This window comes from Triturus cristatus, chromosome 2_2 (genome assembly GCF_964204655.1).
Source record: "Triturus cristatus chromosome 2_2, aTriCri1.1, whole genome shotgun sequence".
Lineage (NCBI taxonomy): Eukaryota > Metazoa > Chordata > Amphibia > Caudata > Salamandridae > Triturus > Triturus cristatus.
Window position 1 is genome coordinate 219,612,645 of NC_140582.1, and position 15,185 is coordinate 219,627,829.

Sequence of the window (15,185 nt, forward strand, 5' to 3'; positions counted from 1 at the left end):
GACCATCTACTTTTGGGTGCACCCTTGGAGGATCCGATGCTCAGCGATTCTTTTGTTCCGGTACGTTGTTTTACCTGCGTACTGCAGGGGAATAGTGCCACTAGTCCAAGGGAGTCTGGAGTTGCCTTTGGCTCTCAAAGAGGTCCCTCTGTCATGAGGAACCGGTCTTTGGTCCGGGACGAGTTGCCGTTGTGCAGTTTCATGATGGTTGCCACAGGTGCCAAGTATCACACCTTGGTTTTGTGCAGCTCCTGTTGTCGCAGACTTGTCTCTTCTGTGTCCTTTGTTGCAATTCGCATCAAAATGGAGGTTCTGGTGCCAGAGTTGCACCTTAAACCCTAGTTTTAGTGGTGTTAGGTGGCTACTAGCTCCAGTGGCTACTCTGCCCCTGAGGTAGCCACATCTGGAGTGTCCCCTTTTCTACCCAGAGCCCTCTATTCTCCCACTTTAAAAATGGCAGAAACCTTCCTTAGCTGTATAGGCCAGGTAGCCCACCCTAGCCCTCTGGGGGCGTACATTTCCTGTCTACATAATTTTCCCGCATGTCGTAGTGCAAATGTGCCTTGGGGGAGGGCTGTTTCCACCTTTGGGAAGAATCCTAGATGCATCTCAGAGGCGGTGTATGCTTTGAAGCTCACCGCCTTGATGTGCCTTTTCACTAGCCATCCTATCAGGGAGGAACGTCTCATCTCCTTCCCGTCCAAGCTCTTGTTTCCCACTCCTGAGAGGGGGGGAGAGAGAATCAGATTCCTGTCTTTGCGGAAGCAGATGTAGGCAGTCATCCAGGGAACATGAAAAGCTGGGGCAACTAGGTGTGCAAACCATTAAAGTTTTCACCTGGGTGCATGTCACATCAAATCTGACATAGGAATCCTGGCTAGGGTGATGGGGCACATTGTTTGATACCAAACATGGCATATTTCAGTGGTACCATAATGGAGTAGGCAACATCGGGCTGTCCGCTTGTCAGCTCATGTTATCCTATAGACCGCTGATCACTCGTAGTAGCCCTAAATGGAAAGAGGCTACTATAGGGGCATATAAGCTTGCACTTGTATGTCCACAACTTTAAAATAATGCACCTACCTTAGGGATGACTGGTATATATAAAAATAGTGCTTTGACCTTGCCACACATGGTGAGGGCAAAGTAGTGTTTGAGCAGTTTTCACGGATTCTGCAGTGGCATTACTGCTGTCATCTGTTTACTTGGGTTGCTCAGGATGGCACAAACAGTGCTTCAGGCCCTAGTGACCCCTGTAATTCCCATGCACTGGGTACCCCTGGTATCATTTACCAGGGACTTATAAGGGGGTTAAAACCCTTGCCAATTGGGGTTGGCAATTCAAATGGATCTGTTAAAGGGAGAGGGCAATAGCACTGGGGTCTAGTTAGCAGGTTTCAGTGCACTGTCAGTCGAAATCCAGTATCTAGTAGTCCAAATGTGGGCAAAAAGTGGGGGGACACCTGCAAAAAGCCTGGTTCGAGGCATATGAGCTGCAGATCACACTGTGCATAGATCGCCATCTGGTGTTGGGCCTGGATGTTTGCACTTTGTTGTTCAAAGCAAAAACCAAAGGAAATGATGGAAGGAGTGTTGAACATTGCAAGCACTCACCCCCAGTCAACTGATCTGGGTTTAATCCATCACCGTTCTTTAGCCCACTCTGCCACCCCAGTTCAGACATGGCCATATGCAAATCAGTCTGACCCTGTGCCTCATGGGAACAGTCCAGCGCGAACTGCCAAGCCATGTCTTCCCTGGACCGGAAACAAGCTTCCTAGGACTTTGTTGTTGTCTTGGAAAGTCTTTGGAAGTCACGAGATAGATGGCTCCTCCTTTGGACAATAATGCGCATGGGCATCGACTCCATCGTCCGATTGTTTTTTTCCGCCATTGGGCTCGGATGTGTTCATCGTGCTCCAGTTCAATGTCATTACCGATCTCTTCGACGTGAAATCTCCCACCCTTACTTCGGTATTGTTTCCATCGCGTTCCCATTTGACGCGCATCTCTCCACTTCAAATCTTCTATTCCGGTTATTGACGCAGGCCTTCGGGTCTACCTGCGCCATCAGAGCTTCGGCTCATGGAAAGGACTCCCTTCAAAAAGTGTCCTAAATGTGGATCCAAGTTTCCACACGCTGATCTTCATGAGGTGGGTAACCTCTGCTTTTCACCCGACCACGAGGCCAAAGACTGTCTCGCTTGTGCCTCTTTCCGCTCCAAGAAGACGATTCGGGATCATCGAGTTTGAAGAACCATGGCTCGATAATAGACATTCATTCCCGACGACATCTTCCAGGAAGAAATCAATGTACCGGAGCAGGAGCAGATCCAACACAGCACCATCTGCTCCTCCGAAGCAGACGACTCAGATTTCTAAGACGTCACTCTGGGGCAGAGGGTCATAAGTACTGATATTGATTCCTCCCCACCCCCCATTCCCAAAAAGGCTTCGGTCACACCTTTACCTTCAGGCCTAGGTGCACACCGGGACAGAACTTCTCACGCACTGCCTTCGGGCTCAGCAAAGAAGCATATACAAAAGCCTTCAGGCCATTTTGGATTGAGCCAGCCTGCCGTTGGTGCCGAAACTCCATCCCCCGCACCAAAAACAAACCACTACCTTTCTCCGCACCAACGCCTAGTTCCACATCGACGCCTTCGGCGGCAAAATCCACCGGTACGGACGCCCCAGCTCCAAAAAAATCGGCGGAACCGAGCAAACACCCGGTTCCGAAAACCTCGGGCGCTCAGCCTTCAAAGCCCAGGAAATCCTCGGAACCAACTAAACTCACGACTCTGATCACCACTGGCGCCCAGCCTATGGATCCGAAGACACCATCGGAACCGAAAAAACAACCAGTACCAAAGCCCATACCTGAATCGAAGAGAACTCCCGATTCCAGGCCTAAAAAGCACAAAACGACTCCAAAACCTCTGACACACAATCAGACTCGAAAAAATCGGCGCCGAAGGAACACACATCAGAGGAGGAGCTTTTTCGACCGGATCAACTCAAAAAACACTTCAAGAAGACCCTAAAACAGGTGAACTCATCCTTGGCCCTTCAAAGAAACGGAAAATGGACAAACCTGTACCAGCTCCACTTCCTTTAAAACAAAAAAAAAGAGACATTGCAACTTCTCCTTTTAAGGATTCCTTCTCCACCTCCCGCCTCCAAACCACTCTCCTATCCCATATTCACCCCCCTTACCATCTCCTCCACCTCTGGATGATGATGACACCTCTGAAGACCTAGGGGATGATCAACCTTTAGGGGAACCCAGTCCTCCTGGTACCCCAAAAGACCCATGGGAGGATTATGACACACCAGATGTCCGAGACATACCTCAGGACGACATCTACCCATCTAGGCCATCACCTCCTGAGGACACTACAGGGTTCACTCAGCTTATACACAGGGCAGCAGAATATCACAGGGTGAACTTACACACAGACCCTGTAGAGGAAGATTTCCTCATGGACACTTTGGCACCATCCCAAAGGTCCACTGCCATTCTCCCAATGTTAAAAGGGGTAATCAAACACACTCCTGAAGCGTTTAAGGACCCTGTAAGGGCCAGAGTCATTAACCCCAGGGTAGAAAAAAAGTACAAAGCAGCTCCAGCTGATCCTGTTTATATTAAAGGACAAGTACCCTTAGATTCCCGAGTGGTCTCCAACGCCAGGAAAAGGGCTAATTCACAAACCACAGGAGATGCCCCACCTCCTGATAAAGAATCAAAACTGTTGGACGTGTCTGGTAAAAGAACGGCGTCCCAAGCAGCTAACATATGGAGGATTACCAACACACAGGCTTTGCTCGCAAGATATGATAGGGCACACTACGACGAGCTCAAGACACTACTACAACACCTTCCGGACCAATACAAAACACGAGCTAATGATCTCATCCAGGAAGGCAAGCTCATAACTAATACCTCCATTCGTTGTGCTCTGGATGCTGCAGATACAGCATCCCGGGCTATTAATACCAGTGTCCTTTTACGCAGACTTGCCTGGCTACGCATTTCCGGCTTTTAACCCGAGGTTCAAATCACCATATTAAATCAACCATTTGACCAGGAACACTTATTTGGGCCCACGGTAGATTCATCTTTAGAAAAGATGAAAAAGGATACTGACACTGCCAAATCAATGGGAGCTTTGCAATCGTAAGCTCCCAGGAGTTCTTTTCGTTGCTCCTCTTATAGGGGTGCCTCTAGAGGTTTTGCCACTGATAACCCCTCCACTTCCTACAAGAGTCCCACCCAGACCTAATCTAACAGAGGCTACTATAGAGGAGGCTACAGGGGGAATAACAACAAGGGTAGAGGCAAAACTACCAATACTCGTACTGCCTCCACCCCTAAACAATGACTTCCCTCCACTCCTCCCGGACCACTCTACTCCGGTCGGGGGAAGATTGCGACAGTTCCGATCTGTCTGGCACAACATCACCACCGACAGGTGGGTGAGACAAATCATCCAATCGGGTTACTGCCTTGAACTCACTTCCACTCCCCCAAACATACCACCAAAACAGCATCCAATGTCAACAGACCACTTAACGCTTCTAAAACAAGAAGTACTTTCCCTCTTACAAAAACATGCCATAGAACCAGTTCCCCTTCATCACCAAAACACAGGGGTTTACTCCCTGTACTTCCTCATTCCAAAGGAGGACGGAACTCTGAAGCCCCTCTTGGACCCCCGGCCATTAAACCTCTACATACAATCAGACCATTTCCACATGGTCACTCTTCAACAGGTCCTCCCGCTACTCAAACAAGGCAACTTCCTTGCCACATTAGATCTCAAGGACGCCTACTTTCACATGCCTGTTCACCCTACTCACAGGAAATAGCTTCGTTTGTGGTGGACTGACAGCATTACCAGTTCAAGGTTCTCCCATTCGGAGTAACCACAGCACCCAGAGTCTTCACAAAATGTCTGGCAGTGGTGGCAGCCCACCTAAGAAGACAACAAATTTATGGCTTCCCATATTTGGACGACTGGCTCATAAAAGCCAAGTCACATACCCAGTGTGTAAATCACACACACGCCACAATCCAACTACTTCACGATTTGGGGTTTACCATAAACCTTGCAAAGTCGCACCTCCAACCGTCCCACATCCAACAATATCTGGGCGCCACAATAAACACCTCAAAGGGCCTTGCTTATCCCAGCCCAGCCAGGGTAGTAAGCATGCAAGCCCTTATAACAAGATTCCAGCCGCAACACTCGCTCCCAGCTCGAGTGTTCATGCAACTCATAGGGGTGATGGCCTCTTGCATATTCATAGTACCTCATGCAAGACTCCAGATTCGCCCCTTACAGGAATGCCTGGCACGTCAGTGGAACCAAGCTCAAGGCCAGTTAACAGATCTGATGTTGGTGGACGGCTGCACACATCGCTTTCTGCAGTGGTGGAACACCCAGAACCTTTCCAAAGGGCGACCGTTCATAGAGCCGGTTCCACAGATTGTGCTAACAGCAGTCGCATCGCTCACCGGCTGGGGAGCTCATCTACTTCATCACACCATACAGTGCACATGGACACCTCAGCAAAGGCTATTCCACATCAATCATTTGGAGTTACTAACAATCTTTCTTGCATTAAAATCATTCCAGAAACCGCTATCAGGCAAAGCTGTCTTAGTCCGCACGGACGATATGACCGCAATGTACTATTTACAAAAACAGGGGGGGGACACACTCTCCAGCTCTCTCAACTAGCACAGAGCATATGGAGATGGGCCATTTCTCAAAACCTATTCCTGTCAGCCCAACATCTCCCAGAAATTCAGAATCACATGGCAAATCTGTTAAGTCGGCAGACACAACAGATTCACGAGTGGGAACTTCACCCACAAGTTCTTCAACCGTTCTTCCAAATGTGGGAGCAGCCAGAGATAGATCTCTTCGCCACACATTACAACACAAAATACCCAAGCTTCGCCGCCAGATATCCACACCTATTGTCCAAAGGCAATGCGATTATGGATGAACTGGTCAGGCAGATTTGCGTACGCTTTTCCACCTCTCCCACTCATTCCATTAGTGGTGCGCACGCTGCAACAACAGTCGCTAACACTGATCCCAGTTGCCCCAACATGGGCCAGACAACCCTGGTACACAACATTGCTGGAACTATCACTAGTTCCGCACCAAAAACTACGCCTCTCCCCACAGCTCTTAACACAGAACCATGGAGAGATCAGACACCCAGATCCAGCACAGCTCAACCTGGCGATCTGGCTCCTGAAGTCCTAGAGTTTGGTTATCTCAATCTTCCACCTGATTGCATCAACGTCATCAAAGAAGCTAGGTGCCCTACCACTAGGGCATGCTATGCAGCGAAGTGGAAAAGATTTGTTGTATACTGTAACAATAACAACATAAATCCTCTAGATGCCTCCACTCAGCACATCATATGCTACCTACTGCATCTTCAAAGATGTAATCTAGCATGCACATCAATTAGATTACATCTCGCTGCCATTGCAGCTTACCTACAAAATAGACAACATCTGTCACTGTTCAGGGTGCTTGCCTTTAACTCTTTCCATGCTCATGACGGAGCCACGCCGTCATGAGCCACGGTTGCCGTGTGCTCATGACGGAGTGGCTCCGTCATGCTGCGGCCGTTGGCGGCCGCGCCGCCCACGCGGCGCTAATTCCCCGCCTGTGCGGGCGATTAGCGCTGTGGGCGGAGTCGTGACGGAACCACTCCGTCATGAGCACAGCCCAACCGTGGCTCATGACGGCGTGGCTCCGTCATGAGCACCGGGCCACCGCGCTGCCCCCCCGCACCCTCCAGCGCTGCGGCGGAATTTCCGCTGCAGCGAAGGGGTTAAAGCATTCATGGAAGGCCTCAAAAGAATAATTCCTCCCAGGGTACCTCCCTCCCCAGTGTGGAATTTAAACCTTGTTCTCACAAGATTAATGGGTCCTCCATTCGAACCTCTACATAAATGCGAGCTACAATTTCCTACGTGGAAAGCCGCTTTCCTTGTAGCCATTACATCTTAGTCAGTGATCTACAGGCACTAACTATTCAAGAACCATTTTTACAACTCCATCATATAAAGAGCACTCCTTTACTATATTGACAGTACAAAACCTTTTCGCAAAACAACTTTTTGTATCCTTCTCACCACCACATAAAGGCAATCCCATATCAAAATCTGGCATTGCAAGGTGGATCGTCATATTTATACAAATTTGCTATCACAAAGCAAAACGTACACTGTCTATTCCCCCTAAAGCCCACTCTACTCGAAAGATAGGGGCTTCAAAGGCATTTTTAGGGAACATTCCCTTAGATGACATCTGCAAAGCATCTACATGGTCTACACCGCACACATTCACAAAACACTACTGTGTAGATGTGCAGGTAAAATAAGCTAGTGTGGGCCAAGCTGTACTCAAAACGCTATTTCAAACTACTGCAACAGATGTTGGTGGTCGCCGCTAAGGAGGAGTACTGCTATGCAATCTATGCACAGTGTGTGATCTGCAGCTCATATGCCTCGAACAGAAAATGCTACTTACCAGTATGCATCTGTTCTTGGCATGTAGAGCTGCAGATTCACACACGCCCACCCACAGCCCTGGCTACCTTTATCTGTTCTAATATTATCTTATTTAGATACTACATACATGGACATATATTTCTGTTGCTCACAAAACTCCATCATTTCCCTTATTGGCGAAAAAACATTCTGACGATGGAGTCGATGCCCATGCGCACTATTGTCCAAAGGAGCCACCTATCTCGTGACTTCCAAAGACTTTCCAAGACAACAACAAAGTGCAAACATCCGGGCCCAACACCGGATGGCAATCTATGCACAGTGTGTGAATCTGCAGCTGTACATGCCAAGAACAGATGCATACTGGTAAGTAGCATTTTCCTTTTCTTCGTTACTTACCTTGCAAGTATTGGTTCGTGGCATATAGTGCTGTAGATTGACATGCGCCCACCCTCCTTCGGGTGTTGGTGATATCTTTTACTGTATTTATTTCAACCATTTCTTTACTTGCCAGGTCATCATTCTGCATTTTCATTCTCTCTCTCTCTCTCTCCATCGTCACCCGCCATGCAGGAAAACAATCTAACCATGGAGGCAATGCCCATGCTCATTACCAGTCCGGGTAGGAGTCCCTATAGCTCATGACTCAAGACTTTTTCAAACAAAAACAAGTTGTACACGTCCAAGTCCAACACTAGATGGCAGGAGTATGCACAGCATGTGAATCTACAATTAATATTATTTTCTGTGAGACCTCAGCAACTTTATCCCTGCAAAAGAAAAGATAGCATAGCGTGATGTAGCACCCAAAATATGTTCTCTATATTCATTGAGGTGCTTGAAAATGTGAATTAATTTTGGAAGGATTAGCATGGTCCTCCTAGTGATCCTACCTGCCATTAAATGTACAGATTGTGCTGTTGTGGAAGATCTTTTACCATTTTAGACTAAAAGCAAATTATTTGCCCTAATTAGTTTTGTTATTAGTGTCATGATATGCATGCGCAAATACTTTACAGAATTATCTTCCATTCTGAAGGGTGTTGGGCCTCTAAGGCTAATATTTCTCTTGTTGTCAGTCTGTAGTGGCAGAATATCTAATGTATCTAGGTTAATTTTGTAGCCTGATGCTTTTCCTTATTTCTCCATTGTTTGGAGCGGTTTTAGTATTGTGGTTGTTCGTTCTGTTTTATATAGCAGGTTGTCATAAAAAAATAGTGACATTTCATTGGTCGTCCCTTCAAACCCTTTTCCTTTGACCTTTGAGTGTCTGATAGCCACTGTTGGCAAATATCGGTGGCCATAGCAAACAGCATGGGTGATTGAATACAACCCTGTCTCGTACCTTATTCTGTTTCAAACTAGTTTGTAAATTGTTGATACATATTCTGGCCCCCGAGTGGGCATATGGGACCATTGCAGTTTCCATACATTTTTCTCCCAGCCCATTTAGCAGCATTATCCTCATCAAAAAGGTCCAGCTCACTCTGTCAAATGCTTTCTCGGCATCCAGCACTAGTAATGCTGGTTGTACTTTTTCTTTTTCAACAAGACAAGTTGTCCTGATGGCATCGAAAGTCTGGCTTTCGTGAATGTTAACATTGGTCTTCATTAATAATGATGGATAGATAGAACTGTTGACTGCCATCCGGGCCTTTGGAATGATGCAATAGGGGAGGACCAAATTATTCAGCAGGTTTGACTATAGAATTCAGAAACAAGATGCAAATCATGCAGCATAATGTGGCAATTTTTATTTGATTTGATTACTTCATTATTTTGTCATTTGTTCACATATTGGCACTGTGTGGGCATAGGTTTTACCTCATTAGTCCCACATTAACAACGAGACACAGCAATAAATAACTTAAGTGATCAGTCAATATTTGCGAAGGGCTATCCGTTGCTTACCCGCACGCATTGCTGCCTTTTTTTGAAACTTTTGAGCTTTGTGATCTAGTAACAATATTTTCTGTTAATATTTTTAGATTATACCGTAGATGTATTATGTGGCGCTTGGTACTAATCCATACTCATGCAAAAAATGCCACAGCATTGCATAATTCCAGTGACCCTGGCTAATCTTTTCACGTAGATCTTATTTTCCACATTTAACAGTGTGATAGACCTGTAGTATGTGTGTAATGTTTAATCTCTCCCAGCTTTGTGGGCAGCCACTAGATCTGTATCAATCATGGAGTACTTTGCAACTTCTTTATCTGCCACCACCTGGCGGACTTGCATCCGCGTTGGAGCTCCCTCTTTGGCAAAAGTCTTGAAGAATTCACCTGTGAATGCGTCATCACTTGGAGACTTGAATGTCTTTTTATCCGTGATTGTGCCAACACTTTATTTTCTGAGACTGGAAGTGTGTGGACTTCCTTCGGGTGGGTCTTAAATTTTGGCAAGTTCAGCCCCTATAAGCATGTTGTCACTTGTTTTCCTTCCTTCTGAATACAGTCTCTCAGAGAATTTGTTTGATACCGTTTCCTTTGCACCTATCTTCAAATAGTGGTTTCCCATCTTCCCTGTAACGCTTGTTTTTCTATTTCTGTTCAGTTTTACTCTAAAGGCACTTTCTACCAAGGTATGGGCTTTGCTTCCATTTTTGTATGTATTGCGATGCAGGAATAAGAGGTCTTTCTTCTACCTATTGATCTTTAGCACTTTATTTCTCTTTGCTGCAGTAGCCAGCATGCTTAATGTTACCCTAATGACATCCTTAAGGGTCTCCTACAGGGTTTCACACGAGACCTTGTTTTATTTTAACAAATTCCAATCAGAGGTGGCTGATGCAGATGCAGGTACATCTACAGTGGCCATCTTTAATAGACATTTATTAAAATAAAGATGAAAACACATTCAAAGTTGGGCCGTGACAGATTAGGCATCCATTTGTGATGGCTAAGACCAAAAAGTGTGTCTGCAAAGCAAATTGGTTTCATGACCAAGACATATTTGCTTTGCCAGTGCTGGTTTTGAATTGAATGCAGGAACTTTAAAAATACATTATGAACTTCAGATAACTATCGCTCTCCTTTTCAGCTGCTAACATTGTGTGGGACAAAGAGCCAGCAAATGCAGGAGACGTCTGACGCATGGTGGCTTCATTCACTTCCTGAACCCAGTTAATAGTCTCTCTCACCAGTTCTTGTGTTTGTTTCTTATCTAAGAAATTCAGTTGGACGCACGAGGGAAAGGACTAGATGGCAAATCATTACTTCTGGAGCTAAGGTGTCAGGAGGGGGTATTCTGGACAATGATTCATGTTGCTTAGATCCCTCAAGAAGAGTAGAGCAATATCTTTCTGGTGGGTTTATACTAGATCCTAGGGTGTCTACAATTTGATGATTGAACCTCAATAAATGATACCTTTTGCTCCCTTCCTGTTTCTTGCAGATATTTTCTAAGTTTGGGACTGTTTTGAAGATTATCACTTTTACAAAGAACAATCAGTTCCAGGCCTTGCTTCAATATGCTGATCCTGTGAATGCCCACCACGCCAAAATGGTATGAAGACAGTTAAAATATATAAATCCTTGCAGACCCTAATGATAAATGCAATATATTTGCTGCACTACTGCTTTTTTGTTTTTAGTTACCCAACAAATCATTGCATGTTTCTCAGAGATACACATAGACCATGTGTGACATGGCAGAATTTAACATCATTGGGATATGAAGTGTTATACGTTTGTTTTTATTTTGAAATGGTTTAGACATGTTGACTGTTTCAGAAATCTTTTCTGTGTGTAGAATCCACACAGAAAAACAATTACAAATAAAATGATGCTCTGCAACATTTGACATTTTTTATGTTTCATATAGATAGTTCACATCGTCCATTCGGTTGTAAGTGTCCTCTGCGATTATTCTCATCTTATGTGATGGAAGAGGCTCTGTAGTGATGCCGTTCTCCTATTAGACACTAATAAAGCCTTCCATTTCCCATGCCCAGTTTGGGTTCAGTAGATGCTTGAGGGGTGGGCTTTGTGAATTAGAAATGCTCATACATTAGAATATGTACCAGGTACAGCTTCTCCGTGATCTGACCCCAAGGCAATGGGAAACTATTATGTCTTCTAAGTAAGACATTCAAGGATATATGCTTGATGTGGGTTGCCTCTTTCTTGTCAAATTGTTTTCCTGTTTACAGTTAATCTAAAGTAGGCTGTTTGCAGAATTCAACAAGGCTCCCTTCATATCTACTACTTATAATTTTGGATAGTTCATTTACCTTTCATTGGTATTCGTCTGAGACTATACAGACTAACCACTTTAAAAGTTCTATTTTTAGTCTGTTAAGGAATTGCATACATTACATTAGGATTAGCCAACTAGTAGTTTGGGGAGATGGAGAGCGATCACCACTATGTGTTAATATGTACCTATATCCCAGGAAAAATGGGTTGTACTACATGTTAACTCTCTTCGGTGCTAATGAAAGGCACCTGCCGTCAGACAGCGATACACTGGCTCAAATCATACAGTCTGACCGCAGAATCCCGGAAGAAAAACCTAGAGTGGGCTATTGCAGAAGAAGTCTGGATGAAAAAGTCCAGGACAGTTGATAAATTAGCTGATGATTGTGATACTTGTTCCGTGATGATATATACTTTGATAATGAGAAATGGCGAGAAGATGCTGGGCGAGAAGGATAGCAGTGTTGCATCGAAGTGATTTGAGTCACAAACTAATGTTGACAAATGTGAATATGTCTAGATGGTCCAGTCTTTTCAAGTGTTTCTGTGAAAAATGTTGCAATTACAGTTGTTTGTGAAAAATAAAACTTTTAAAAAAGAAAGGCCGCTGCGGCACACTTTGATCACGATCAATACCTGGACAATATTCTTGAAATCTATTGAAACTAAATTCAAAATTGGATACTCTCGTTTCTACAAGTTTTATGGCCTAAACATAGTCTAACTGCTTAACTAAAAATGCAACAGTCCACCCCACTGCCCTTTCTTGATATTTTCAGACAGCCATGCAACTTCTACGCAACGTCAAGAGCCCGCATTCACAAGCACTTTACATCATTACCTATGTCCTGTCGCTCAGTTGAGTAGTCCCTGGTTTAGCTCCACTAGAATGAGTTTAGTTATTAGAATGAGTTGAGTGCTTTTTGGTGATCGACAAGCGACAAGTTCTCATCTCACAATGGCCAATCCAGCCTTCTGAAAGTCAAATTGAGTACCTTGACTGGTTAGTATGAACATCTGTTATTTATAGTGCTTAGAAACTGCAGGTGTTTTATGAAGTGTTATATAAAAAAGCTGCTGTAGTTGAAGTTGTAACTGTATAGTGAGCCTGACCTTGAAATGTATAAACGCCCCAAACCAATCTTTTAGCGTACCAATTTTCCCAACTTATAGTTGTTACGTTTCTCAGCCAAGTTGCGCACACAAATTCTGTAAGTGCATCCCTAGACTAAGGAAGATTTATTGAGCGAATGCCAGTGCACACATGATGTGTTAAACCTTCCATCACATGCAAACTGAAATACTCCAAACGTTGCCCGAATCAAAATTAGGAACTGCCTTCCAAGCAGAACACTTTACTGGTCCAGAATATTCTGTACACATTTAAGTAGACACGTGGTGTTTAGGACAGGGACACAACTGTGGAAATTTCCATCTAACACTCTCAGCAAGCATGACTACTTAGCTGATGATGCAAATGGTTTAGTTTGAACTGAAGACTCCTGTGTACATTTTCCTCCACTAGTGGTCGATACTTGTTTTCATGAGCACGTTGGCCCGTGTTCCATAAAGTGCCTAAAGGGCAAAGTGGGAGTGTGCACCTGTTGCCTTCAACCCTGAGGCACGCTGTATTACAGAAGGGGCCGCAGATACTTTTTTGGTCCATTCTGTAATATAGATTACGCCAGGACATAAAGCACCAACACAATCCTAATGGGACATTCCCTCATTTGCATGTGGGCTTGGTAAATGAGAGAAACAATTTGCCTCTGCCCCTGAGCAGTATTATGGAAAGTGCGCAATGAAGCAAAGAGGCTACTAGCTCACTAACTGTGTGCGCCTCAAAGAGGTGGTGCACAGTCAGTGTGTCCTCGGAGGTTGCCCTCTGTAAAAAGGAGATTGGGTCCTATGGACCCCCTCAGACATTGCAATGCAGGCAGTTGCAGTCACTCACTGCATCTGCCTGCAGTGGGATCCTTGTACTCCCATGTAAATTAGGTTGCATGCTGCCTGCTCTTTGAACGCTGGAGCGGCTGCTTCAGTCAGCCACTCTGCCTTGCATTAAAGCATTGCCCCCAAGACCTCGTGGAAGGACATTATGTGTAATAGCACTGCAGTGACTGAGTTAAAAGTATTCTGATGGATACATCTGCCAGTGGATTCCTCACCTTGTGGATATCCCCTGCGCCAGCAACATTCGGAAACTTTTGTAGCAGTCCACGCCGATGAGGTCGAAGACGTCACAGAGACACGGCTCCGCAGCGACTCCGCTGACGTCATCGGCTCCATAAGAAGACCTCGTCGGCGTGATGACGTCAGTTCCCTTTTTTCCGCGCCGTCGACGCCAACGGATTTCGGGAATCGTTGATAGTAGCTTTTCTGATACTTTGTGTCGTCTTCTGGTTTTCTTCTGTTTCTCTTCGAGAAGATGTCGACAAGGAAGTCGGGTTTTAAGCCCTGTCGGGAATGTGGCAAGCACATGTCTATTACAGAGCCACATGAAGACTGTGTTTGGTGTCTCTCATCCGACCACGATGTGGATGGTTGTTCTTGCTGCCGCAAGATGAGCTCCAAAGCTCTAAAAGAAAGGGAGGCAAAGCTTTTCATCGCCAGCATGAAGAAAGAGAAGAGGTAGGAGGAAGTCCAGGTCGAGGTCAGCGTCTAAATCGACTTCGGGGCATGCTTCGAGAGGCAAGAAGCATAAGAAGAAGAGAAGGCATTCTTCTCGTCATCACTCCAATAAGAGTTCGGCGACGAAGTCGCCGGCTCGGCGTCGGAGGGAATCCGTGTCTCCTTCTCCAGTCCCGACCTCACCTCCGGTTCCTTCTCCAGTGGCTTCGCTGGCTCCGGCTTCATCTCCGGTTCCGGTGATATCCCAGACACCGGCTCCATCTCCGGCCCCAGTCGAGGATCTTCCAGTCCCGGGTGATCCTGTGACGCCGCTAATTCCACCGTCGGCGCCGGCAGGCCCGAGTCCGGTGATGCCTGACCAGTACCCTGCATTCCCTGGACCGGGTCAGGACCCCTCGCATTATCTAAATGCGATGTATGGGGTGTTTTCGAGGGCCATGTATACCACTGGTGCACCTGCGGGTCCGATGGCTTTTAACTTGGGAGTGCCGCAGGTCTATCCTCAAGCTCCATTCATGCCGTTCTTTCAAGCGGCGCCGTCTTGGCATCTACCGGCGCCCCCTGTGCCCCCCACAGACGGACGCTCCCCTCCACCGCTCTGCTGACCTACCTGCCTCCGCTGCCTGACGCCTGATTGCCGCATCCTTCACTTACCTGCCTCCGCTGCCTGACGCCTGACTGCCGCCGCCGCATTTTTTTAATTATTTAATTTTTTTCTCCTCACTTACCTGACGCCGCTGCCTGCCTCCTGCTCCCAGGTAACGCCTGCTGCCTCCTGGCCGCTCCCCACGCCGCTGCCTGTACTC

At 46.1% G+C, this 15,185-nt stretch overlaps 1 protein-coding gene across 5 annotated transcripts in view; it reads left to right on the forward strand.

Annotated features, from left to right (window-relative positions):
- PTBP3 (polypyrimidine tract binding protein 3) overlaps nucleotides 1-15,185 on the forward strand; it is a 683,480-nt gene that overhangs the window by 414,432 nt on the left and 253,863 nt on the right. For all 5 annotated transcript variants that reach the window (XM_085641272.1, XM_085641268.1, XM_085641270.1 and 2 more), the window contains one exon: nucleotides 10,946-11,056. In XM_085641272.1, the coding sequence (XP_085497398.1) occupies nucleotides 10,946-11,056 (111 nt within the window). The remainder of the gene's footprint in view (nucleotides 1-10,945; nucleotides 11,057-15,185) is intronic.